A 24,940-nucleotide genomic window follows, 5' to 3' on the forward strand; every position below is an offset into this window, starting at 1 on the left:
CTGCATATCAAGCAGCCAATCAGTGATCCAGATGCTGAAACACCACACACACACTCTCTGTGTGTGAGAGTGCAAGTGTGTGTGTAACAATCTACACTGTAAAAAGCGCTCTATAAATGAAGATGACTTGACACTCTCTCTCTCTTTCACACACACTCTCAAAAATACAATATTCAGTCTCTACTTTAAAACTGCTTGTTTGATTCAATGTTACTAGCAATTTCTGAGTTAAAACGGTTTCAAAACTAGATGTACCGCATGGTGGTACAAAATATGACCGCCGCTCAGGCCTGCACTGGCTTTCCACAAAAATAAATGACGTGGAGCAATTTGGCTGTATTGCGTGTTTATGTATATACCTAAAAAAAGTAGTAGTATGTGCATGTCTGTCTGTGTGTGTGTGTGTATGTGTGTGTGTTTGCGTACGTGTGTGTCTCTGTCTGTGTGTGTCTGTGCGTGTATGTATGCGTGCGTACATGTGTGTGCGCGTGTGTGTGTGTCTGTGCATGTGGATTTGTATGTGTGTGTATGGGTGTGTGTCTGTGCGTGTGGATGTCAGTGTGTGTGCATGCTTGCGTTTGTTTGTATTCCTGCATGTGTGTGTGTGACAGTCTCATCCTAAACCAGCAACCCTTCGCTCAACACCACCATCTACAGGCCGATGAGTGTACAGTCACTAAATGTGCACATAAATGAATTTATTTTATACCCCCCCATGGATGAAATTCTACGAAACTTAGCATACCCCCAGAGGATGTCAAGTTAATCATACACATGAAATATGGTGCAGTTCTGAACATCTCAACTGAAGATAGGGGCGATTATAGCAGAATAATATTGCATTTTCATTTTTTATGGGAGGGGCGCAAATCACAAATGAGTGATTATGGGCTAGGTTGATGTGGGCCCTTAAGAGCAACATACCATAAAAATTTCTTCATCCTCGGTGCCACGGTTCAGGTAGTTATCTAGGAAAAACTGCATTTTTTGGGTTTGGGGGGGCCCAGCGCGGGGGGGGGAGTGGCCCCCGGGGACCAAACGAAATTTTTCCGTAAAAGTCTAGTGGGGCTACATGCCCACCAAATTTCATGTTCCCCGGTGTTTCGGTGTCCCTGGTATCGTTGACGGAAAATTCAGTAGATGACGGAAAAAAAAACAAAAAAACTTTGACAATCCCTATATGACCGCTTTCGCAGCTACGCTAGCGGCGGTCATAATAAATCCTAAATTAAGTTTTTTCAGTCTGTTTTTTTGGTAATTAAAAATATGAAATCAAATAAATTAGAAATGTCACCGAAAATAAGTTTATGTTGAATTACTAAAACAAAGATATATAGAAAGTTTCAGCCGATACGATAACTCTTTATATTTGAAAGCCAATAACCGATATATTGGCCGATAAATCTAAATCTTATTTCATTTTTGAGAGCCTGATTACAGAAACTAAAGTCTCAGCCTTATATCCACGTCCCAGACACACACTTATAACATGATGTTCTCATGATAATTATATGAAGCCGATATGACAGACTTGCACTGAACTGTATTTCCCTTTTTGAAGTGATTCAGTCATATTTCAAACCATCATGTTGAACATCTGAAGAGTCTCAGCTGAAGGAACTAATGCATTATTTATCAGCTTTAATATATCGGACACATTTTCTTATCAGGCCGATAACGATAACATTAAAAACGAACATATATTGGCCGATACCGATATATCGGGCATCACTAGAATTTCTTAAATAAAATGACAAAAACACAAAAAATCTAAATGCAGTCAAACCAACATGTATTCAGACTCCTTCAACATTTCTCACATTATCACAGTTTATTCGCTATACTTTAGAAAATGGTGATAAAATATGAGTTATGAACTCAGAGTTATGAACTCAGTGGATATTTGACTGGTTTTGTCCGTCCTTCTGTTAGACTGTCTCACACATGAATTATGTTGAATATCTGTCAGCTGTTATATTTAACTACACAATTAGATAATACCAGTTTAGCTCAACCAATCACCAAGCAATGCTTCATGTTGTTCAGTCTGTGTGTAAAAAGAGCATTAGCAATTACAGACAAAACACACTTCAGCAGAACATGATCAGCTCAAAGTGTCCGAATCATTTTTGCTTCCAAATGTTTATTAATGTCACTGGTAGTCACTGAATGAAGAAGATTTGGGTATAATATGTCAGTTTACTTTATTCTGCTCTCCTCACTTACAGAAATGATCTGGTGTCTGAATATTTTTTGCTTTGACTGTATGAATAAATACTATATTATTATATAGCCTAAATAACACTGAACTCCAAAAGCTGCTGTTTATTAAGTGTTTGAAAGTTCCATTTAATGTAATTTTGACTCCATAAACAGAGTTTTCCCCTCTTTAATCGTAGTTTGCTGAAATACAGGTGAGGTGTAAATATTAACAAAGGATAGTTCATGGTTCAGACCTTTACAATACATTCTAAGAAAGAAAAGAAAGGACAGGTAACACTGCAGTTTACCGTGGTGAATGATGCGGTGCGATCGACTCCACATGATCCCGACAGCCGTTCCAGACACACACACACACACACACACACACACACACACACACACACACACACACACACACACACACACACACACACACACACACACACACACCAGATCATCACAGAAGCGTACGCATCTCTTACACGCATCATCACTCAGTCTGTGTCATAAACTCTCAGGTCGCATTACGAAGCATATCCCAAAAATAAGTGTACAATATGCACACTTGGAGAAATAGAAAATTAAAAGCTATATATCTATGAAGCCCAGAGACTGAAGTAAAAGTGGGAAAAAATGAAGATGTTCTGGTTCGCATCATCATCATCATCATCATCATCAGTCGAAGCGCTCGACCGATTGGCTTGTTTAGTCCGTTGCGGCCGCCAGGGTTCCGCGCGAGTTCATTGGCTGCTCTTGGCTTTGGCGTGTGTGAGGATGTGTGATTTGAGGTTGGTGGACTGAGCAAACTTTTTATTGCAGCCGTCGAACGGGCAAACGTAGGGCCGGTCCCCGGTGTGTATTCTGACGTGTGTCCGCAGGTTAAAGTCCAGCGAGAAGCGCTTCCCGCAGCCCTCGAACGTGCACTGCACCGAGAGAAGAGGAGGCCGTTACAAACAAGAGCTTCACACATCACGATATCACAGCAGCTTCACTGGCTCAACATGAGCTGAGAGCGAGAAACCGCAGCATTGAGGGGTTCGAATACACGTTTAAGACCAAGAAATGAACATTTAAAGGAACACAACACAAAACGTAAATTCTCTAAGATGTAAATGCTTAAAGGAGTCGTTCACTTCAGAATTAAAATTTCCTGATAGTTTACTCTCCCCACGTCATCCAAGATGTTCATGTCTGTCTTTCTTCAGTGGAAAAGAAATGAAGGTTTTTGAGGAAAACACTCCAGGATGTTTCTCCATATAGTGTCTCCAATGGGGTGAGTTTCAGTGCAGCTTCAAAGTCTCGACACGATCCAGCCGAGGAATAAGAGTCTCATCTAGGCAAACCAGCGGACATTTTAGAACTAAATAAACATTTATATACTTTAACCACAGATGTTGGTCTTGCACTCGCTGTGATGCGGCGTAATCAGGGTGAAAGGTCACGCGTGTTCCAGTTCAGAAATGTAGAGTAGGGCAAAAAACTCCTTATAATTTTCTCCTCCAACAAAATTGTCCGACATCGTTGTTTTACCTTTTATTTTTTTGTAAATGCCGTTTGACTCGGTCTTTGCACGTTCTCTTTGTAAACACTGGGTCTGTTCTTACGCCTACGTCACACTTGACCTTTCAACCTGATTACGTAATGTGTGTCGCATCACAGCGAGTGCAAGACCAGCATTTGTAGTTAAAAGTACATAAATGTGTATGTTCATCCGCCCTTCGGATGAGACGTTAAACACCGAGGTCCTGGCACTTCTGGTAAAGAGTAGCGGCGTAACCCGGACACATCATGGCCTCCTAATGATCCCCATCCACTGAACTGGCTCTGTCACTCTCTCCTCTCCACTATAGCTGGTGTGTGTGTGTGTGTTGTACTGTGGCTTTATTCTGAACTTCATTCATTCATTATTTAGTTCTAAAATGTCCGCTGGTTTGTCTAGATGAGACTCTTATTCCTCGGCTGGATCGTGTCGAGACTTTGAAGCTGCACTGAAACTCACATCTGGACCATCGACCCGTTGGACCCCATTGAAGACACTATATGGAGAAACATCCTGGAGTGTTTTCCTCAAAAACCTGCATTTCTTTTCCACTGAAGATAGACAGACATGAACATCTTAGATGACGTGGGGAGAGTAAACTATCAGGAAAAATTAATTCTGACGTGAACTAATCCTTTAAGTATAATCGGGTTAAGAATGTGCATGTAAATGCGCTCAGTGTTAATGTTGCAATGACAGTTGAGCAACTGCAATAACTCTAACCGTATGTTTCAAAACACTGACTTTAACATCATTTTTCATTGAGATAGTAAGACTTCTGTGAGTCAGAGTCATTCTGCAACTCATCAGTTTCTAATACATGAACATTTCAGAGCAGATGCATCAATATCAAGGTATACATTCAATACTCTAGACGCTCATCTCAAATCAGTTTGAATTGGATCAGAACCTTTCACTGCCTACGTTTACATGCAACCAAATAATCCGTTAGTAATGGAACGCAAAAGACATGGAAATAGCGTAATGACGTAGAAATAGCGTAATGACGTAGAAATAGCGTAATGACGTAGAAATAGCGTAATGACGTAGAAATAGCGTAATGACGTAGAAATAGCGTAATGACGTAGAAATAGCGTAATGACGTAGAAATAGTGCAATGACGTAGAAATAGTGCAATGACGTAGAAATAGCGTAATGACGTAGAAATAGCGCAATGACGTAGAAATAGCGTAATGACGTAGAAATAGCGTAATGATGTAGAAATAGCGTAATGACGTAGAAATAGCGTAATGACGTAGAAATAGCGTAATGACGTAGAAATAGCGTAATGATGTAGAAATAGTGCAATGACGTAGAAATAGCATAATGACGTAGAAATAGCGTAATGACGTAGAAATAGCGTAATGATGTAGAAATAGTGCAATGACGTAGAAATAGCATAATGACGTAGAAATAGTGCAATGACGTAGAAATAGCGTAATGACGTAGAAATAGCGTAATGACCTAGAAATAGCGCAATGACGTAGAAATAGCATAATGACGTAGAAATAGTGTAATGATGTAGAAATAGCGTAATGACGTGTGACGCGCTGAACGAGCTGTTCTCCTGTTGAATAAAGTGTGGTATAAACGAGTGCGTCGTCCTCCTATAATCCTCCTCTCTCTGCGTGTGTGGAGTGGAGCAGGACAACGGCCCTCCAGTGCTGCTTCAGACTCTCACACACACACGACTGGTTTTGGGCATTTTTACTGCGTGATCAATATTAGCAAAATCTCCAAATTATGACCAGAAATGCATCAATATTAAGTCTGCTGTTTTAAACAAATAAAGAACCAATGTAGGAGAATAGTTATTAAGTACAAACAGTGGGAAACTCTGTATAATAATAATAAAAAATATATTCTGATTTGAAGCTTGTGACATGAACGCGCACATCAACCCGATCACATGTTTAGCGTCCATGTAAACACTACATTCAGATTCATCAGTCGGAATGAATTCAGTCCGACTGAAACTAAAGTTGTGCATGTAAACGTAGCCAGTGATCAGTTAAAAGGGCCGTGTTTTTCATAGCGTGAAGAACATTTTAATAATCTAAAGCAGGGGTCCCTCACTTGAGGAAGATAATTTTTAGGGAGGCATCTAAAAGAGCCCATTTTCCACAATGACCCACTGAAGAACCTTTATTTTATAGAGTGCATGATGGCGTACCTGGAAGGGTTTCTCTCCAGTGTGAACCAGCTGATGGCGCTTTAATTTGGAGCTCTCCACGAAGGCCTTTCCGCACTCAGCGCACACGTGAACCCGCGGGCCGTGCGTGTGAAGGTGCTTCCTCATGGCTGAATTATCCCTGAACATTTTAGTGCATCCCTGTGAGAAACACAGCAGAGAAACACCGGTTTGCACACGTCAAGCCTTGATCGGATGAAAACAAACGGATCGATCCGCTCACCTTGTGTGGACAGGCTATCGTTCTAGGCGCATCGTCCTCCTTGAACTTCCTCGGCTTCATTCTAGACAAACACGATGACAATGCTCAAATATCACAGATTACCCAGAATGCTCATTATATTCAGAACACTTCCACCCTTTGTCGATGCAGTTACCCAGTGACACTCTATAGTGACCAATAAAAAGCCCCTCATGTGACCAGTGTAACGTTATTCCCCAATCTTAGACTTACCGAACGGGACTACGAGCAAAATGACCGCCACTGTTACCGAAGGGGCTGAGAAACAAAACAACTAACATAGTAAATGTCACGTAAAAACATGCTGCGTCCAAACCATCTCAGAAGACCAACGTCCTATTACTTGCAGTTTAATGTCTTTCAAAAAGATAAACATGAATAAAAAAAGATTTTCACAGAAACTGATATTGGCACTGCATCCACACTAGGGCTGGGTATCGAGTTCGATTCTTTTTAGGCACCGACCAAATTGAGTTTTAAAAAAAATCTCTTGTCGTTCGGTACCAAATTTTGATACCTAAGGGGTCAATCTCGTCAACGTCAGTGAACCAATATGCATGCAGAATGATTGGCTGTGGCGAGGCATCAAGGAAAAACACGAGTTTACGTCAATACGCCGGTTACGTGAGGCTGTAGCGTGTCCCAAACCCCATCGATGGAAAAGATGTGGAAAAGATCAAAAGTGTGGCGACATTTCACCAGGTGTGATGCTAACAGCACGCGATGCAGTATTTGCGAGAAGATAATTGCTGCCAACTCGGCGTATAGGATACTTGCCTCACAGACATGAGAACAGGCATATGGAAAGCTTGAGATGTCTCAAACGGACCGGTTCGAAAACAAATACTCTCTGATTATGTAATCCAAATGAAAGGTGAATTTCTCTCTATAGGCACGTGCGTTCGTTATACTGCGGAGATGACGAGTCAGCAACGTCAACACTGACTCAGAAAACACTAGTTTATGGAAAAAAAAAACATTCATAATCATTAGGCTACTTTTGCCAGTGATTTGTGTTAAGCTTTATGCGTGAGGCATATATTCCGCCCCCCAGTGGCATATATGAGTTATTGAGTCTGTAAAAAAGAAAAGAAAACCAAAGTTTTTTTTTTAAGGTAATATTTAATATAATCTTGTTAAAACGGATTTCATAAAATTGGTGTCGAAAAAAAATATCGTTCAGGAACCGGTATCGAAGTCAAGGTATCGTTATCGATATTAAAATCTAATTTTTTTTAACAATACCCAGCCCTAATCCACACAGATCACAAGCTGACTTGAAAGTTTCATCAGATTCACATCTAAGACAGTAAATAAATACAGATATGATCTGACAGCTGCACTTTATATTAGGGGTGTAACAATATATCATGTCACAATATATCGCAATACAAAAATGCAACAATATGTACCGTGGATAGTTCCCCCAAAATGAAAATTACTGTGTGAAAATGTTCAAGTTTACATAGTTTTAGTGTCAGTACTACATTAAACTACTATATATATAAAATGTTGAATATAGTGTATAATAATGCAATGGGGGAATATTTGTGGGTCCTGATAATGCTTATGTTACCAGTAAAAAGTGGCCTACATTATTTTAAATATATCTAGTCAGTGAAAGAGTGCAAACATATTCGTCTAAAATGATTCTGTAATTTTAGCTTCAGAATCATGAATCTTTTATTCTGGTGTCTCTATTATCCTGTGCTTTGGGTTTCAGCACCAAGTCCAAGCCTAAATCTACTCATTTACAACCACAATGTAATATCAAATTTAGCATTTTATGAATTTCAGTTCATTTTTTGTTAACCTTTAACCATAGGTCTTGGATTATCGCAATAATATCGAATCGTGACACGAGGGTATTGTTACACCCCTACTTTATATCCAAAGTTCTCTGCCCACAATTTAATATCGGAAGCACTTACTTTGCCCCCGAGTCCAGATTCATTTATGATCCTGATATATCACACACAGCAGGTTACCTTTAAAGTGAATCCTGCACATTTAGTGGTTTTATTCAGCAGTGACCGTGAGAGTCTCTGACCTGGCGAACTCTGCCAGCTGTTTCGGGTCTGACAGGTCGATTCCCGGGATTCCTCCAGGCGGGAGTTTCTTTCCCGTCAAGTACTCGGAATAATCCGGAGGAGAGTTTTCCCCGATGATCTGCTCCTCCACCACAGTCTCATGATCGATGTCCTTCTTGTCATCTGAAACACAAAGCCGAATGATTAAGGGTTCAAAAGAGTCAACGATTCGAAATGTCGTGGAGTTTAATACGCTACGGAGCTCCGGTTCTACACGAACGACCTCAGCGACACATCCGGGTCATCCAAGCGACTCCAAGCCACTTTTAAACCATCAAAAGTCCAAATAAACACAAACGCGCGATGATTTCTGCTATAAATATGACATTTTAATCTTTTAACCACGTAAAAGTAGATCCGCAGAGGTAAGTTAAGTTAGTTAACACACGCACAACAGTAAATTAGTTCGGTCTCCTTCACAGCTCCTTTCAGGTCCAAACGTTAAAAAAAAGAGTGATAAATCGTCTCGTATTTTTAAATCTAAAGTGGCGCGAGCGCAGCCCGCTGAATCTGATATTCAAACCGCGCGACTGTTTAACGGTCTTTAACGGTCTCCTGGAACCGCAGCGCGCGCGGCCTACACTCAGCATCTGCCGCGCGCTCGCGCCATCTTCAACCCGCTGCACGGTCGCCATGTTTACGGGCCGCCATACTGGACTCGGGGAACATGGCGGCGCCCATCGGCTGATAAAAACATGGCCTCCGTTCAAAACAAAAACACCCGGACCGATGCGTTCGCGTTCTCGGTGCGAAGACGTCTCAGAGATGAAAAGGATCGAGGACGTGTTGCGGACGGACAACGCCCTGCTGGCACTAGAAATTCACTCACTCACCCGATGCCCACATCGTGACGGAGAACTCGCCCTCCAGAGTCTTGATCTGCACCTGCTTCTGCTCCCACTTCCTCCCGCTGGCCTCCGCCGCGCTCAGGTAACTCCGTTTACCCGCTTTCTTCCCCACCGAACCCGCTTTCTTCCCCACCCGCCCCATGGAGCTCTTCCCCGCGACTGTCAGCAGAGTCTGGCCGATGTACTCGTCCTCCGCGCCGGGCACGGGCACCGGGATGAGGATCTGGTCCTCGAAGCCGTCGTCCCCTCCGACCACCTCCTCCCGGGTCTGGACCAGGATCACCTCCTGATGGTGGACCTGACCCGGGTCGTCGGTGCCCAGCGGCTGCAGCGCGATCATGGGCTGGTGCTCGTCCTCGTCGTCCCCGCCGATCACCGTAGTCTCGATGGTTTCCACCTCGATCTCGTGCAGCTCCACGATCTCCGCGGGCATCTCCGAGCCGTCCGCCTCGATGTACAGCGTCTCGCCCGATGCCATGTTGAAGTCCGCCAGCTTGCTCGCTTTAGCTGTTGCGTTAAACGCACGAATCGCTCGCTCGCTGCCCCGCAAACACACACATATACACACAAACACAACACACCCCCTGATACCCGCACACTCTCCGTTAACACAAATAACTCTCCACTTCTCGCATGAATTCACGTCGCCACTACTACGCTCCACTTACAAATCTCGCGAGAGGAGGCTGTCGGGCTCGCGTGCACGCGCATATTGGCTGTATATCCGTCTAAAGACAATACATGCATTTTGTTATTTTATATGCGTGTTGTGTTTACATTTTAATGTATTAATTGTGTTCATTAAATTATTTTTATTTTAAAATCCTGATAAACACATGGCAATTTGGCTAAATAGCTGTTTCTGCCTTAATTACATTGTTTAAATTAATAATTTTTTGTTGCTAACTGTGATTTTGTATATGTACATTTCTGAAATATATAACTTAGACAGTTCCTCTGATAACAGATCACTGTAAACTGTAATATGGACTCATGCATTTTCTGTAAAGCTGCTTTTAAATTGTGTATTGTGAAAAGTGCTATACAAATAAATGTGAATTGAATTAAATCTGGACCTTCTCCGTGTATTATTAATGTGTATGGTCCCAGATTAAATAAATAACTAAACAAATATGTTGAATACATATTGAGTTGTTTGAATATATAAAAATATGATTTTGAAAATATTGTTATTTTTCTATGGTTTGTGGGTTTTCGTTTCTGAACCAACAATAAATCTCTTAATAAATCTCTTATTGATATATTAGTGTAATATATTGTAACTGTGTTGTTTTTACTTTTTAATATATTATCATGCAATTATTATTATAATCATCCAGATTTTCACTGAATATTAATATAAATTGAGTTGTTTGAATATATGAACCTATGATTGATTTAATTTTCAATATTAATAATTTCTAAACTGAAAATAAATGTCACCAGAAACTCTTATTGTATTATTATTTTAAAATCCAGATTTTCACTGTGTATTAGTGTTAATTAAATCGTTGAATATTAAATGTGAATTTTATACCAAAAAAATAACATTATATGATTTAGTTATGTTAATATTTTCAAATGTTGTGGGTTTTAAACATAAAATCAAATGTCAGCAGAAACAGATGCTGGTGTATTTCTGTCATTTATGAATATTGTTTCTGCTTTATTTGAAGGTCAGAAGATTGCTCTTAAAGAAACACTCACACTTCATCCAACACATCCGTCACAGTTTTATTTCAGTTCTTTTCAAATGCCACATATATTTTTTATTTATTTATTCTTTTTTTCCTTTTTTTTTCAAAACCAGGAAGCACTTGGTCAAAAAGAGAAATCATAAAACAGAACAATACTTCACCATATCCTTGCAGCCAATAAACATTTTATTAACAACATGATCACAAATACTCCGGCGTTTCTTCATCAGACGGAAATAATAACGGTTGAGATCCGACAAAAACTCCCATTCGGTGATTAAATACATATTTTTATGGCAAAAAAAAATTAAAAAAAACTTTAAAAAAATGTACTGAGAGGTAACGAGAATCTTTTAACAAAAGCAAAGGAAAAAAAAAATAAGAGCAATAAAAAATACTAAAAGTGATGTGCAATTATTATTATCATCATTTTTATTATTATTATTCATTCCTACGTCTACTGTACACTACCAGTCAAAAGTTTTGGATCGGTGAGATTTTAAATGTTTTTAAAAGAAGTCTCTTCTGCTCTCCAAAGCTGCATTTAATAGATTAAAAATACACACAAAAAAACTGTAATATTGTGAAATATTATTCTAATGTAAATCATCTGTTGTCTATGTGAATATATAGTAAAGTGTAATTTATTCCTGTGATCAAAGCTGAATTTTCAGCATCATTACTCCAGTCTTCAGTGTCACATGATCCTTCAGAAATCAATAAGAAATAAAAGAAATCAATACTTTTATTTATCAAGGATGAATTAAATTGATCAAAAGCGACAGTAAAGACATTTATAATGTTACAAAAGATTATATTTCAGATCAATGCTGTTCTTTTGAACTTTCTATTCATCAAGAAATACTTAAAATTACATAACTTAAATAACTGTTTTCAACAGTGATAATAATCATAAATGTTTCTTGAGCATCAGATCATCATATTAGAGTGATTCCTGAAGGATCATGTGACACTGAAGACTGGAGTAATGATGCTGAAAATTCAGCTTTGATCACAGGAATAAATTACACTTTACTATATATTCACATAGACAACAGATGATTTACATTAGAATAATATTTAACAATATTACAGTTTTTTAATGTATTTTTAATCAAATAAATACAGCCTTGGTGAGCAGAAGAGACTTCTTTTAAAAACATTAAACATTTTGAACGGTAGTGTACATGAAAACACTACTACTACAGCTATAATAATAAAAAAATAATAATAATGCAGAGAAAATGAACAGAACAACACCTCATAAAAACACTTGTGTAGTTTCTTCAGTTTCTTCCAGAGAACAGTAAGGTCAGTGCAAGTGTCCTTCGCCGCGTTAGAGCTGCGTTAGCATTAGCGTCTGTGGGCTTTAATACGGCGTAACCTTCTCCTTCTCCTCTTCTTCTTCTTCTTCCTCTTCCTCTTCCTCTTCTTCTTCCTCTTCTTCTTCTTCCTCTTCCTCGGCTACAGTGGGTTTGGCTCTCGGGAAACATGGACATTATGTCGTGCTGATTCTACTGAGTTCATGTCTAATGGCTAGAAAACAAGAGCAAACGCCGTCAGTTTCCCATCGATATGCTCAGGGTTTGAAATGAACACCCGCTGTCAAATAACTAGCCAATTTGAGGTTACTTATGTTTACTCACTTTGCTGGTGAAGTTATTGTAAGTCAAATCTGCGCAGATTTAGCGCAAATACTGAACTGGCGAGTCGTCATGATATATTAAATACAGCGCATTGCGCAGATTTAGCGCAAATACTCAACTGGCGAGTCGTCATGATATATTAAATACAGCGCATTGCGCAGATTTAGCGCAAATACTCAACTGGCGAGTCGTCATGATATATTAAATACAGCGCATTGCGCAGATTTAGCGCAAATACTCAACTGGCGAGTCGTCATGATATATTAAATGCAGCGCATTGCGCAGATTTAGCGCAAATACTCAACTGGCGAGTCGTCATGATATATTAAATACAGCGCATTGCGCAGATTTAGCGCAAATACTCAACTGGCGAGTCGTCATGATATATTAAATGCAGCGCATTGCGCAGATTTAGCGCAAATACTCAACTGGCGAGTCGTCATGATATATTAAATGCAGCGCATTGCGCAGATTTAGCGCAAATACTCAACTGGCGAGTCGTCATGATATATTAAATGCAGCGCATTGCGCAGATTTAGCGCAAATACTCAACTGGCGAGTCGTCATGATATATTAAATGCAGCGCATTGCGCAGATTTAGCGCAAATACTGAACTGGCGAGTCGTCATGATATATTAAATGCAGCGCATTGCGCAGATTTAGCGCAAATACTCAACTGGCGAGTCGTCATGATATATTAAATGCAGCGCATTGCGCAGATTTAGCGCAAATACTCAACTGGCGAGTCGTCATGATATATTAAATGCAGCGCATTGCGCAGATTTAGCGCAAATACTCAACTGGCGAGTCGTCATGATATATTAAATGCAGCGCATTGCGCAGATTTAGCGCAAATACTCAACTGGCGAGTCGTCATGATATATTAAATGCAGCGCATTGCGCAGATTTAGCGCAAATACTCAACTGGCGAGTCGTCATGATATATTAAATGCAGCGCATTGCGCAGATTTAGCGCAAATACTCAACTGGCGAGTCGTCATGATATATTAAATGCAGCGCATTGCGCAGATTTAGCGCAAATACTCAACTGGCGAGTCGTCATGATATATTAAATGCAGCGCATTGCGCAGATTTAGCGCAAATACTGAACTGGCGAGTCGTCATGATATATTAAATGCAGCGCATTGCGCAGATTTAGCGCAAATACTCAACTGGCGAGTCGTCATGATATATTAAATGCAGCGCATTGCGCAGATTTAGCGCAAATACTCAACTGGCGAGTCGTCATGATATATTAAATGCAGCGCATTGCGCAGATTTAGCGCAAATACTGAACTGGCGAGTCGTCATGATATATTAAATGCAGCGCATTGCGCAGATTTAGCGCAAATACTCAACTGGCCAGTCGTCATGATATATTAAATGCAGCGCATTGCGCAGATTTAGCGCAAATACTGAACTGGCGAGTCGTCATGATATATTAAATGCAGCGCATTGCGCAGATTTAGCGCAAATACTCAACTGGCGAGTCGTCATGATATATTAAATGCAGCGCATTGCGCAGATTTAGCGCAAATACTCAACTGGCGAGTCGTCATGATATATTAAATGCAGCGCATTGCACAGATTTAGCGCAAATACTCAACTGGCGAGTCGTCATGATATATTAAATGCAGCGCATTGCACAGATTTAGCGCAAATACTCAACTGGCGAGTCGTCATGATATATTAAATGCAGCGCATTGCACAGATTTAGCGCAAATACTCAACTGGCGAGTCGTCATGATATATTAAATGCAGCGCATTGCACAGATTTAGCGCAAATACTCAACTGGCGAGTCGTCATGATATATTAAATGCAGCGCATTGCGCAGATTTAGCGCAAATACTCAACTGGCGAGTCGTCATGATATATTAAATGCAGCGCATTGCGCAGATTTAGCGCAAATACTCAACTGGCGAGTCGTCATGATATATTAAATGCAGCGCATTGCGCAGATTTAGCGCAATGATATATTAAATGCAGCGCATTGCGCAGATTTAGCGCAAATACTCAACTGGCGAGTCGTCATGATATATTAAATACAGCGCATTGCACAGAATCTGCTCATATCTGGCTTACTTGAACACACACGTCACTACGCTACAAATGACGACGCGCTTGTTCATTTGCATTGAAGCAATAGCGAAGATTAAAAATCATTTGTTTATTCATTGTTATTTTCCAACATCCTACATTTTTTTAAATGTTTTTTGTATTGATCTGTCCACCTAAAACACATGTTTGGTGAAAATTATAAAAGAGGTTGAATAAGAAATGAATGTATGAAATCCAAATTTTATAATATATAAAAAGTTAATTTCAAACCCTGGTTACGCCACTTAAAACACACAAGAACTCAGTCCACGTACCATCAATGATCTCATCCTTCACCTTGTGCAGTTCCCGAACGACTTCCTCCAGGATCTCCTGTGGACGAGAACACGTGTGAGTAAGCGCGCAGAGAAGCGCATCACGAACGCTCGATCTGTACCTGTTTCATCCTGTCGAAGTCTAAGGCGTCGGAGTCTCCGATGCTTCCCACGGGACGAACCCTGCGGATGCAAACGCGTCACATGATCCCAGCGTGTACAGTGTTACGGTTAGCAGTGTGTGTTCCTGTGAACGCCCCTGCTCTCACCTGGACACCAGCGACGATCGCTCGGCTGAGTTCGCTCGGTCCCACGGCTTCTTCGCTCCATCTGCACACACACACACACACACACACCATAGAGAGTGAAGTTTGGCAGATTATTGCTGAAGTGCTCTAAGCGATGTTGGGTGACGTCACTTCTTGTTGACGTTCGAAGTATTGTCAATCTAAACGTAGGCTAGCTCGACCCTCCCTCCTCCTCATCCCGCCCCCTCCCCCGATGTCAGTTCGGGACTTTGCGTGTTCCTTCTCCTTTTCCCTCTTCTTTGCTATTTGTTCATCGGAACGTCGTCTCTTTGGTCGTGTGTCGGCCATGTCAAAATTCAAGAGAATATAATTGTAACGTTAGTCGTTGTCGTTGTTAGGACATCTCTCCTCTAGCTAACTTCCCTCTTCATGCTTCTCTCTCCTCCACCCCCCACCCCCCCTTCATGTGCACGCACACTAACCCCCCCACCTCCACATCACTCTTGTTGGTGATTGGCTGGAACACTGTTTGTTATGTTTCGTGGTCGGACAGTGTGTGTGTTCAGGGGACAGGCGCTAGCGGACAGTGTGTGCGTTCAGGGGACAGGCGCCAGGGGACAGTGTGTGTGTTCAGGGGACAGGCGCTAGCGGACAGTGAGTGTGTTCAGGGGACAGGCGCCAGGGGACAGTGTGTGCGTTCAGGGGACAGGCGCCAGGGGACAGTGTGTGTGTTCAGGGGACAGGCGCTAGCGGACAGTGAGTGTGTTCAGGGGACAGGCGCTAGCGGACAGTGTGTGCGTTCAGGGGACAGGCGCCAGGGGACAGTGTGTGTGTTCAGGGGACAGGCGCTAGCGGACAGTGAGTGCGTTCAGGGGACAGGCGCCAGGGGACAGTGAGTGTGTTCAGGGGACAGGCGCTAGCGGACAGTGTGTGCGTTCAGGGGACAGGCGCCAGGGGACAGTGTGTGTGTTCAGGGGACAGGCGCTAGCGGACAGTGAGTGTGTTCAGGGGACAGGCGCCAGGGGACAGTGTGTGTGTTCAGGGGACAGGCGCTAGCGGACAGTGTGTGCGTTCAGGGGACAGGCGCCAGGGGACAGTGTGTGTGTTCAGGGGACAGGCGCTAGCGGACAGTGAGTGTGTTCAGGGGACAGGCGCTAGCGGACAGTGAGTGTGTTCAGGGGACAGGCGCTAGCGGACAGTGTGTGCGTTCAGGGGACAGGCGCCAGGGGACAGTGTGTGTGTTCAGGGGACAGGCGCTAGCGGACAGTGAGTGTGTTCAGGGGACAGGCGCCAGGGGACAGTGTGTGTGTTCAGGGGACAGGCGCTAGTGGACAGTGAGTGTGTTCAGGGGACAGGCGCTAGCGGACAGTGAGTGTGTTCAGGGGACAGGCGCTAGCGGACAGTGTGTTTGTTCAGGGGACAGGCGCCAGGGGACAGGCGCTAGCGGACAGTGTGTGTGTTCAGGGGACAGGCGCTAGCGGACAGTGAGTGTGTTCAGGGGACAGGCGCTAGCGGACAGTGAGTGTGTTCAGGGGACAGGCGCCAGGGGACAGTGTGTTTGTTCAGGGGACAGGCGCCAGGGGACAGGCGCTAGCGGACAGTGTGTGTGTTCAGGGGACAGGCGCTAGCGGACAGTGAGTGTGTTCAGGGGACAGGCGCTAGCGGACAGTGAGTGTGTTCAGGGGACAGGCGCTAGCGGACAGTGTGTGCGTTCAGGGGACAGGCGCTAGCGGACAGTGAGTGTGTTCAGGGGACAGGCGCTAGCGGACAGTGTGTGTGTGTTCAGGGGACAGGCGCCAGGGGACAGTGTGTGTGTTCAGGGGACAGGCGCTAGCGGACAGTGTGTGCGTTCAGGGGACAGGCGCTAGCGGACAGTGAGTGTGTTCAGGGGACAGGCGCTAGCGGACAGTGTGTGTGTTCAGGGGACAGGCGCTAGCGGACAGTGTGTGTGTTCAGGGGACAGGCGCCAGGGGACAGTGAGTGCGTTCAGGGGACAGGCGCCAGGGGACAGTGTGTGTGTTCAGGGGACAGGCGCCAGGGGACAGTGTGTGTGTTCAGGGGACAGGCGCTAGCGGACAGTGAGTGCGTTCAGGGGACAGGCGCCAGGGGACAGTGAGTGTGTTCAGGGGACAGGCGCTAGCGGACAGTGTGTGTGTTCAGGGGACAGGCGCCAGGGGACAGTGAGTGCGTTCAGGGGACAGTGTGTGTGTTCAGGGGACAGGCGCCAGGGGACAGTGAGTGCGTTCAGGGGACAGGCGCCAGGGGACAGTGAGTGTGTTCAGGGGACAGGCGCCAGGGGACAGTGTGTGTGTTCAGGGGACAGGCGCTAGCGGACAGTGTGTGTGTTCAGGGGACAGTGAGTGCGTTCAGGGGACAGTGTGTGTGTTCAGGGGACAGGCGCCAGGGGACAGTGAGTGCGTTCAGGGGACAGGCGCCAGGGGACAGTGAGTGTGTTCAGGGGACAGGCGCCAGGGGACAGTGTGTGTGTTCAGGGGACAGGCGCTAGCGGACAGTGAGTGCGTTCAGGGGACAGGCGCTAGCGGACAGTGAGTGCGTTCAGGGGACAGGCGCTAGCGGACAGTGAGTGCGTTCAGGGGACAGGCGCCAGGGGACAGTGAGTGTGTTCAGGGGACAGGCGCTAGCGGACAGTGAGTGCGTTCAGGGGACAGGCGCTAGCGGACAGTGAGTGCGTTCAGGGGACAGGCGCCAGGGGACAGTGTGTGTGTTCAGGGGACAGGCGCCAGGGGACAGTGTGTGTGTTCAGGGGACAGGCGCTAGCGGACAGTGAGTGCGTTCAGGGGACAGGCGCCAGGGGACAGTGAGTGTGTTCAGGGGACAGGCGCTAGCGGACAGTGTGTGTGTTCAGGGGACAGGCGCCAGGGGACAGTGAGTGCGTTCAGGGGACAGTGTGTGTGTTCAGGGGACAGGCGCCAGGGGACAGTGAGTGCGTTCAGGGGACAGGCGCCAGGGGACAGTGAGTGTGTTCAGGGGACAGGCGCCAGGGGACAGTGTGTGTGTTCAGGGGACAGGCGCTAGCGGACAGTGAGTGCGTTCAGGGGACAGGCGCTAGCGGACAGTGAGTGCGTTCAGGGGACAGGCGCTAGCGGACAGTGAGTGCGTTCAGGGGACAGGCGCCAGGGGACAGTGAGTGTGTTCAGGGGACAGGCGCTAGCGGACAGTGAGTGCGTTCAGGGGACAGGCGCTAGCGGACAGTGAGTGCGTTCAGGGGACAGGCGCTAGCGGACAGTGAGTGCGTTCAGGGGACAGGCGCTAGCGGACAGTGTGTGTGTTCAGGGGACAGGCGCTAGCGGACAGTGAGTGTGTTCAGGGGACTAGCGGACAGTGTGTGTGTTCAGGGGACAGGCGCTAGCGGACAGTGAGTGTGTTCAGGGGACAGGCGCTAGCGGACAGTGAGTGTGTTCAGGGGACTAGCGGACAGTGTGTGTGTTCAGGGGACAGGCGCTAGCGGACAGTGAGTGTGTTCAGGGGACAGGCGCTAGCGGACAGTGAGTGTGTTCAGGGGACAGGCGCTAGCGGACAGTGAGTGTGTTCAGGGGACAGGCGCTAGCGGACAGTGAGTGTGTTCAGGGGACAGGCGCTAGCGGACAGTGAGTGTGTTCAGGGGACAGGCGCTAGCGGACAGTGTGTGCGTTCAGGGGACAGGCGCTAGCGGACAGTGAGTGCGTTCAGGGGACAGGCGCTAGCGGACAGTGTGTGCGTTCAGGGGACAGGCGCTAGCGGACAGTGTGTGTGTTCAGGGGACAGGCGCTAGCGGACAGTGTGTGTGTTCAGGGGACAGGCGCCAGGGGACAGTGTGTGCGTTCAGGGGACAGGCGCCAGGGGACAGTGAGTGTGTTCAGGGGACAGGCGCTAGCGGACAGTGAGTGTGTTCAGGGGACAGGCGCTAGCGGACAGTGTGTGCGTTCAGGGGACAGGCGCCAGGGGACAGTGTGTGTGTTCAGGGGACAGGCGCCAGGGGACAGTGTGTGTGTTCAGGGGACAGGCGCTAGCGGACAGTGAGTGCGTTCAGGGGACAGGCGCTAGCGGACAGTGTGTGCGTTCAGGGGACAGGCGCTAGCGGACAGTGAGTGCGTTCAGGGGACAGGCGCTAGCGGACAGTGTGTGCGTTCAGGGGACAGGCGCTAGCGGACAGTGTGTGTGTTCAGGGGACAGGCGCTAGCGGACAGTGAGTGCGTTCAGGGGACAGGCGCTAGCGGACAGTGTGTGCGTTCAGGGGACAGGCGCCAGGGGACAGTGTGTGTGTTCAGGGGACAGGCGCCAGGGGACAGTGTGTGCGTTCAGGGGACAGGCGCCAGGGGACAGTGTGTGTGTTCAGGGGACAGGCGCTAGCGGACAGTGAGTGTGTTCAGGGGACAGGCGCTAGCGGACAGTGTGTGCGTTCAGGGGACAGGCGCCAGGGGACAGTGTGTGTGTTCAGGGGACAGGCGCCAGGGGACAGTGTGTGTGTTCAGGGGACAGGCGCTAGCGGACAGTGAGTGTGTTCAGGGGACAGGCGCTAGCGGACAGTGTGTGTGTTCAGGGGACAGGCGCCAGGGGACAGGCGCTAGCGGACAGTGTGTGTGTTCAGGGGACAGGCGCTAGCGGACAGTGAGTGTGTTCAGGGGACAGGCGCTAGCGGACAGTGAGTGTGTTCAGGGGACAGGCGCTAGCGGACAGTGTGTGCGTTCAGGGGACAGGCGCTAGCGGACAGTGAGTGTGTTCAGGGGACAGGCGCTAGCGGACAGTGTGTGTGTGTTCAGGGGACAGGCGCCAGGGGACAGTGTGTGTGTTCAGGGGACAGGCGCTAGCGGACAGTGTGTGCGTTCAGGGGACAGGCGCTAGCGGACAGTGAGTGCGTTCAGGGGACAGGCGCCAGGGGACAGTGAGTGCGTTCAGGGGACAGGCGCTAGCGGACAGTGAGTGCGTTCAGGGGACAGGCGCTAGCGGACAGTGAGTGCGTTCAGGGGACAGGCGCTAGCGGACAGTGAGTGCGTTCAGGGGACAGGCGCCAGGGGACAGTGAGTGCGTTCAGGGGACAGGCGCTAGCGGACAGTGAGTGCGTTCAGGGGACAGGCGCTAGCGGACAGTGAGTGCGTTCAGGGGACAGGCGCTAGCGGACAGTGTGTGTGTTCAGGGGACAGGCGCTAGCGGACAGTGTGTGTGTTCAGGGGACAGGGCTAGCGGACAGTGTGTGTGTTCAGGGGACAGGCGCTAGCGGACAGTGTGTGTGTTCAGGGGACAGGCGCTAGCGGACAGTGAGTGTGTTCAGGGGACTAGCGGACAGTGTGTGTGTTCAGGGGACAGGCGCTAGCGGACAGTGTGTGTGTTCAGGGGACAGGCGCTAGCGGACAGTGAGTGTGTTCAGGGGACTAGCGGACAGTGTGTGTGTTCAGGGGACAGGCGCTAGCGGACAGTGAGTGTGTTCAGGGGACAGGCGCTAGCGGACAGTGTGTGTGTTCAGGGGACAGGCGCTAGCGGACAGTGAGTGTGTTCAGGGGACAGGCGCTAGCGGACAGTGTGTGTGTTCAGGGGACAGGCGCTAGCGGACAGTGAGTGTGTTCAGGGGACAGGCGCTAGCGGACAGTGTGTGTGTTCAGGGGACAGGCGCTAGCGGACAGTGTGTGTGTTCAGGGGACAGGCGCTAGCGGACAGTGTGTGTGTTCAGGGGACAGGCGCTAGCGGACAGTGAGTGTGTTCAGGGGACAGGCGCTAGCGGACAGTGAGTGTGTTCAGGGGACAGGCGCTAGCGGACAGTGAGTGTGTTCAGGGGACTAGCGGACAGTGTGTGTGTTCAGGGGACAGGCGCTAGCGGACAGTGAGTGTGTTCAGGGGACAGGCGCTAGCGGACAGTGTGTGCGTTCAGGGGACAGGCGCTAGCGGACAGTGAGTGTGTTCAGGGGACTAGCGGACAGTGTGTGTGTTCAGGGGACTAGCGGACAGTGAGTGTGTTCAGGGGACAGGCGCTAGCGGACAGTGAGTGTGTTCAGGGGACATGCGCTAGCGGACAGTGTGTGTGTTCAGGGGACAGGCGCTAGCGGACAGTGTGTGTGTTCAGGGGACAGGCGCTAGCGGACAGTGAGTGTGTTCAGGGGACAGGCGCTAGCGGACAGTGAGTGTGTTCAGGGGACAGGCGCTAGCGGACAGTGAGTGTGTTCAGGGGACAGGCGCTAGCGGACAGTGAGTGTGTTCAGGGGACTAGCGGACAGTGTGTGTGTTCAGGGGACAGGCGCTAGCGGACAGTGAGTGTTTTCAGGGGACAGGCGCTAGCGGACAGTGTGTGTGTTCAGGGGACAGGCGCTAGCGGACAGTGAGTGTGTTCAGGGGACAGGCGCTAGCGGACAGTGAGTGTGTTCAGGGGACAGGCGCTAGCTGACAGTGAGTGTGTTCAGGGGACAGGCGCTAGCGGACAGTGAGTGTGTTCAGGGGACAGGCGCTAGCTGACAGTGAGTGTGTTCAGGGGACTAGCGGACAGTGTGTGTGTTCAGGGGACAGGCGCTAGCGGACAGTGAGTGTGTTCAGGGGACAGGCGCTAGCGGACAGTGTGTGTGTTCAGGGGACAGGCGCTAGCGGACAGTGAGTGTGTTCAGGGGACTAGCGGACAGTGTGTGTGTTCAGGGGACAGGCGCTAGCGGACAGTGAGTGTGTTCAGGGGACAGGCGCTAGCGGACAGTGAGTGTGTTCAGGGGACAGGCGCTAGCGGACAGTGTGTGTGTTCAGGGGACAGGCGCTAGCGGACAGTGTGTGTGTTCAGGGGACAGGCGCTAGCGGACAGTGAGTGTGTTCAGGGGACAGGCGCTAGCGGACAGTGTGTGTGTTCAGGGGACAGGCGCTAGCGGACAGTGTGTGTGTTCAGGGGACAGGCGCTAGCGGACAGTGTGTGTGTTCAGGGGACAGGCGCTAGCGGACAGTGAGTGTGTTCAGGGGACAGGCGCTAGCGGACAGTGAGTGTGTTCAGGGGACAGGCGCTAGCGGACAGTGAGTGTGTTCAGGGGACTAGCGGACAGTGTGTGTGTTCAGGGGACAGGCGCTAGCGGACAGTGAGTGTGTTCAGGGGACAGGCGCTAGCGGACAGTGTGTGTGTTCAGGGGACAGGCGCTAGCGGACAGTGAGTGTGTTCAGGGGACTAGCGGACAGTGAGTGTGTTCAGGGGACAGGCGCTAGCGGACAGTGTGTGTGTTCAGGGGACAGGCGCTAGCGGACAGTGTGTGTGTTCAGGGGACAGGCGCTAGCGGACAGTGAGTGCGTTCAGGGGACAGGCGCTAGCGGACAGTGTGTGTGTTCAGGGGACAGGCGCTAGCGGACAGTGAGGAGATGTTTGCTGGTGTGACAAACAATGTTTTGGCCTAAAAAACGCGTGACATCGCTTAGAGCACCTTGAAGTGAAAGTAAAAAAAATAACTTGAAAAAAGTTGTTTTGTTGTGTGAATTGTTGTGTTTTGTGTCAATTTTTATATAAATATATATTTTCTTAAACATGTTTTACGCTAAAACTGTGTAAAAATCAAAGCCACAATTCTTAACAAGTTGTGGTTGATATCTCAAAAAATTATCTTTCAGTGAGATGTTGTTCGGCTGCAGTACCAAACGCTTCCACTAGAGGAAATTCGTCTCATTAATTTCCAATGCGCTCGTTTCTGACCGCGAGGAGCGCAAGTGTGACCATTTTTTACAGGACCATTAAACCTGTTCGAATCACGTCCATGTAAAGATGGTGCAGAGAGCATAAGTTTGTATTATCATTTCGTCTGCGTCCACTGCAATTCTACTTGTGTTTCTGGTTCAGTTTGTCGAGCTTGTGTTGTTTCCTCGAGTGTATGTCGTGTAAGTGCAGATATTGGACACGGGTCACTGTTAAAGAAGATCTGCAGTGTAAATGTGGTTTATGATGATGTCATCATTTACCTGAAGCATTCTGGCCACGAGAGTTCAGATCGTCCTGCAAGACATCAGAATCATTCAAGGCAATAACACTGACATCACAACCCCGTCATGTGCAATATTAATATTAATACTTCAATCATTCAACAACACTCAACAAACGCCTACATTTAAGATTCATGTATTTGAATTGCATTTAAAAATTTCCACTCATTTCCTCAGTTTTAACATAAACTGACTCAAAAAATCATGGTATAGTTTATTATTAGCTATTACTTTTCAATTTAAATATTCATATTTTCAAACTTGATTAGAATCAGAATACATCTGTTCATTGTGAAAACAATTACATTTATTCAGTTAAAAGCATGAACATCATTAAAATACGGCTAGCAGTGGAACAAGCGATATTAAATCAGTTAAAATATATGAGATTGAAACAAATTGGATTAATTGATAAATATATACACTTATTTAAAACACATTCAGATTATGAGCACTATTATGAACTCTGACTGGTTTCATCTACTGTATGACGGATGAATATGCATGACATTTGTTTATGTTCAGACTTTGCAATTTTATATGCAATTTAAAATGCATAATTATTTTTTGAGCGCATATTCACAGTTAATGATCACATGATAAGATCTTAGCAAGTGTTTTATTTAGATATAGTTTTCAATTAAAATGATTTATAAACAGTGCTGCACATGTATAGGTCTTTTTATTATTATATTATTATTGTGTTGGCTAATTATACAAATTAAGATATAAATGTACAGAACTACTGTTGTACATTACAATTGTCATGTAAAATGTAAAAAAAATATACCGGTATGATATTTGATAATTCTAGGTCTAATACTAATATATTATTTATGTCTTAAATTCTTGAATTTTTTTAACTTCTTGTCCAATTGTAGGAATGTGTAAATAAAGTCAATCTTATGCACAATACATTCCTAAACTGCACATTAAACTCAGAGATGATAATGATTTGATCTTTACTTTGATCAATTGTGCAGTCACTTTTATTTATTTTAACTTTGGATTTTTTTTAATTAGCTTTTTCATAGAAGTTCATTAATCATTAATGAAGGAATCAGAAATCAAAGGTGTGATGCACTGTCTACATCACTCCTGATCTCCCTCTGCACTCATCAGGCCAGCTGTGCACTCACGGTCTGGCTGTCTCCATCCTTCTTCTCATCCGCTGCTTTCCGTCTGTCATGGGAAATAAACAGGGTGTGTGAGTGTGTGTATCTGATGTCTATATACACAGACAGTGCCGATGAGACGTGAGAGTGGGCGGAGCTACTCGGCAGTGACCTGTCAATCATCATCTGTGGTGTGTGTCCTCACCTGCGTGCGAGCAGCGCGTTCATCTCCTCCATCAGGCCTCCACTCCCGCCACTCGTCCGGTTGGCTTCGCTCTTGGCTCCGGAAGAGGAGTTCTCCTCGGGCTGAGGACACACCGCGCGCTCAGGTCAGTCACTGCCTTCTTTAGGGATTTCATGCAGAATGTGGGATGTGTTTTTGGAGTTCTGGTTCTATACTCTACACACATTTTTTGGGGTTATTTTTTCAGTGTTTGGGTAGTTTTTGTGTAACCCAGGTCCTGGGTCAGACGTAACAACCCAGGGGTTGAGTTATTTATCACGTAAAAACCTAAATAACCTTATTAAAAAAAAGCATGTTTTAGAGCATTTCTTAATCTAATGGATGTTCAAGGTTCTTCATGGAACCCTCGATGCTGATAACGAAGCTGAATATGATCATGTTTTGCAGTTGTTGTTGTGAGTGAGGTTCTGACAGACCCGATTGACGCGGCGCAGTTTGGCTCCGGCGATCATGGCGGCGAGTCCTGTGGGGCCCTGACCGTCGTCCTGCGCGGCCCCGGGGCCCCCGTACCCACACACGGGCAAAGGGGGCGGGGGAGGGGGCGGAGCCCCGGCAGAGGGGGGCGGGGGCCCGGGCGGGGGG

The 24,940-nt window shown here is 46.5% G+C and overlaps 2 protein-coding genes across 4 annotated transcripts in view; both read right to left on the minus strand.

Moving 5' to 3' along the window:
- Nucleotides 1-2,310: 2,310 nt before the first annotated feature.
- Nucleotides 2,311-9,796, minus strand: yy1b (YY1 transcription factor b). Of its 2 annotated transcripts, XM_084091880.1 has the most exons (6): nucleotides 9,098-9,756; nucleotides 8,225-8,387; nucleotides 6,388-6,432; nucleotides 6,157-6,217; nucleotides 5,916-6,074; nucleotides 2,311-3,125 (listed from the first exon to the last, which is right to left on the minus strand). In XM_084091880.1, the coding sequence occupies exons 1-6, from the start codon at nucleotides 9,588-9,590 to the stop codon at nucleotides 2,943-2,945; spliced, it is 1,104 nt and encodes a 367-aa protein (XP_083948006.1). In that variant the 5' UTR covers nucleotides 9,591-9,756; the 3' UTR covers nucleotides 2,311-2,942. The 2 variants fall into 2 exon arrangements, with proteins under 2 accessions (XP_083948006.1, XP_083948005.1); XM_084091879.1 differs by lacking the exon at nucleotides 6,388-6,432 and having other exon boundaries at nucleotides 9,098-9,796.
- A 2,095-nt stretch (nucleotides 9,797-11,891) lies between these two features.
- evlb (Enah/Vasp-like b) overlaps nucleotides 11,892-24,940 on the minus strand; it is a 39,181-nt gene continuing 26,132 nt past the window's right edge. For both annotated transcript variants that reach the window (XM_084090552.1, XM_084090551.1), the window contains exons 6-13: nucleotides 24,775-24,940; nucleotides 24,320-24,420; nucleotides 24,139-24,181; nucleotides 22,979-23,012; nucleotides 15,098-15,158; nucleotides 14,951-15,011; nucleotides 14,829-14,886; nucleotides 11,892-12,345 (exon numbers count right to left, since the gene is read on the minus strand). The exon at nucleotides 24,775-24,940 is cut by the window's right edge and continues 94 nt beyond it. In XM_084090552.1, the coding sequence (XP_083946678.1) occupies nucleotides 12,308-12,345; nucleotides 14,829-14,886; nucleotides 14,951-15,011; nucleotides 15,098-15,158; nucleotides 22,979-23,012; nucleotides 24,139-24,181; nucleotides 24,320-24,420; nucleotides 24,775-24,940 (562 nt within the window). In that variant the 3' untranslated portion in view covers nucleotides 11,892-12,307. The remainder of the gene's footprint in view (nucleotides 12,346-14,828; nucleotides 14,887-14,950; nucleotides 15,012-15,097; nucleotides 15,159-22,978; nucleotides 23,013-24,138; nucleotides 24,182-24,319; nucleotides 24,421-24,774) is intronic.

The sequence above is a fragment of the Abramis brama genome (genome assembly GCF_963993115.1).
Source record: "Abramis brama genome assembly, chromosome: 18".
In the NCBI taxonomy this organism is placed as follows: domain Eukaryota; kingdom Metazoa; phylum Chordata; class Actinopteri; order Cypriniformes; family Leuciscidae; genus Abramis; species Abramis brama.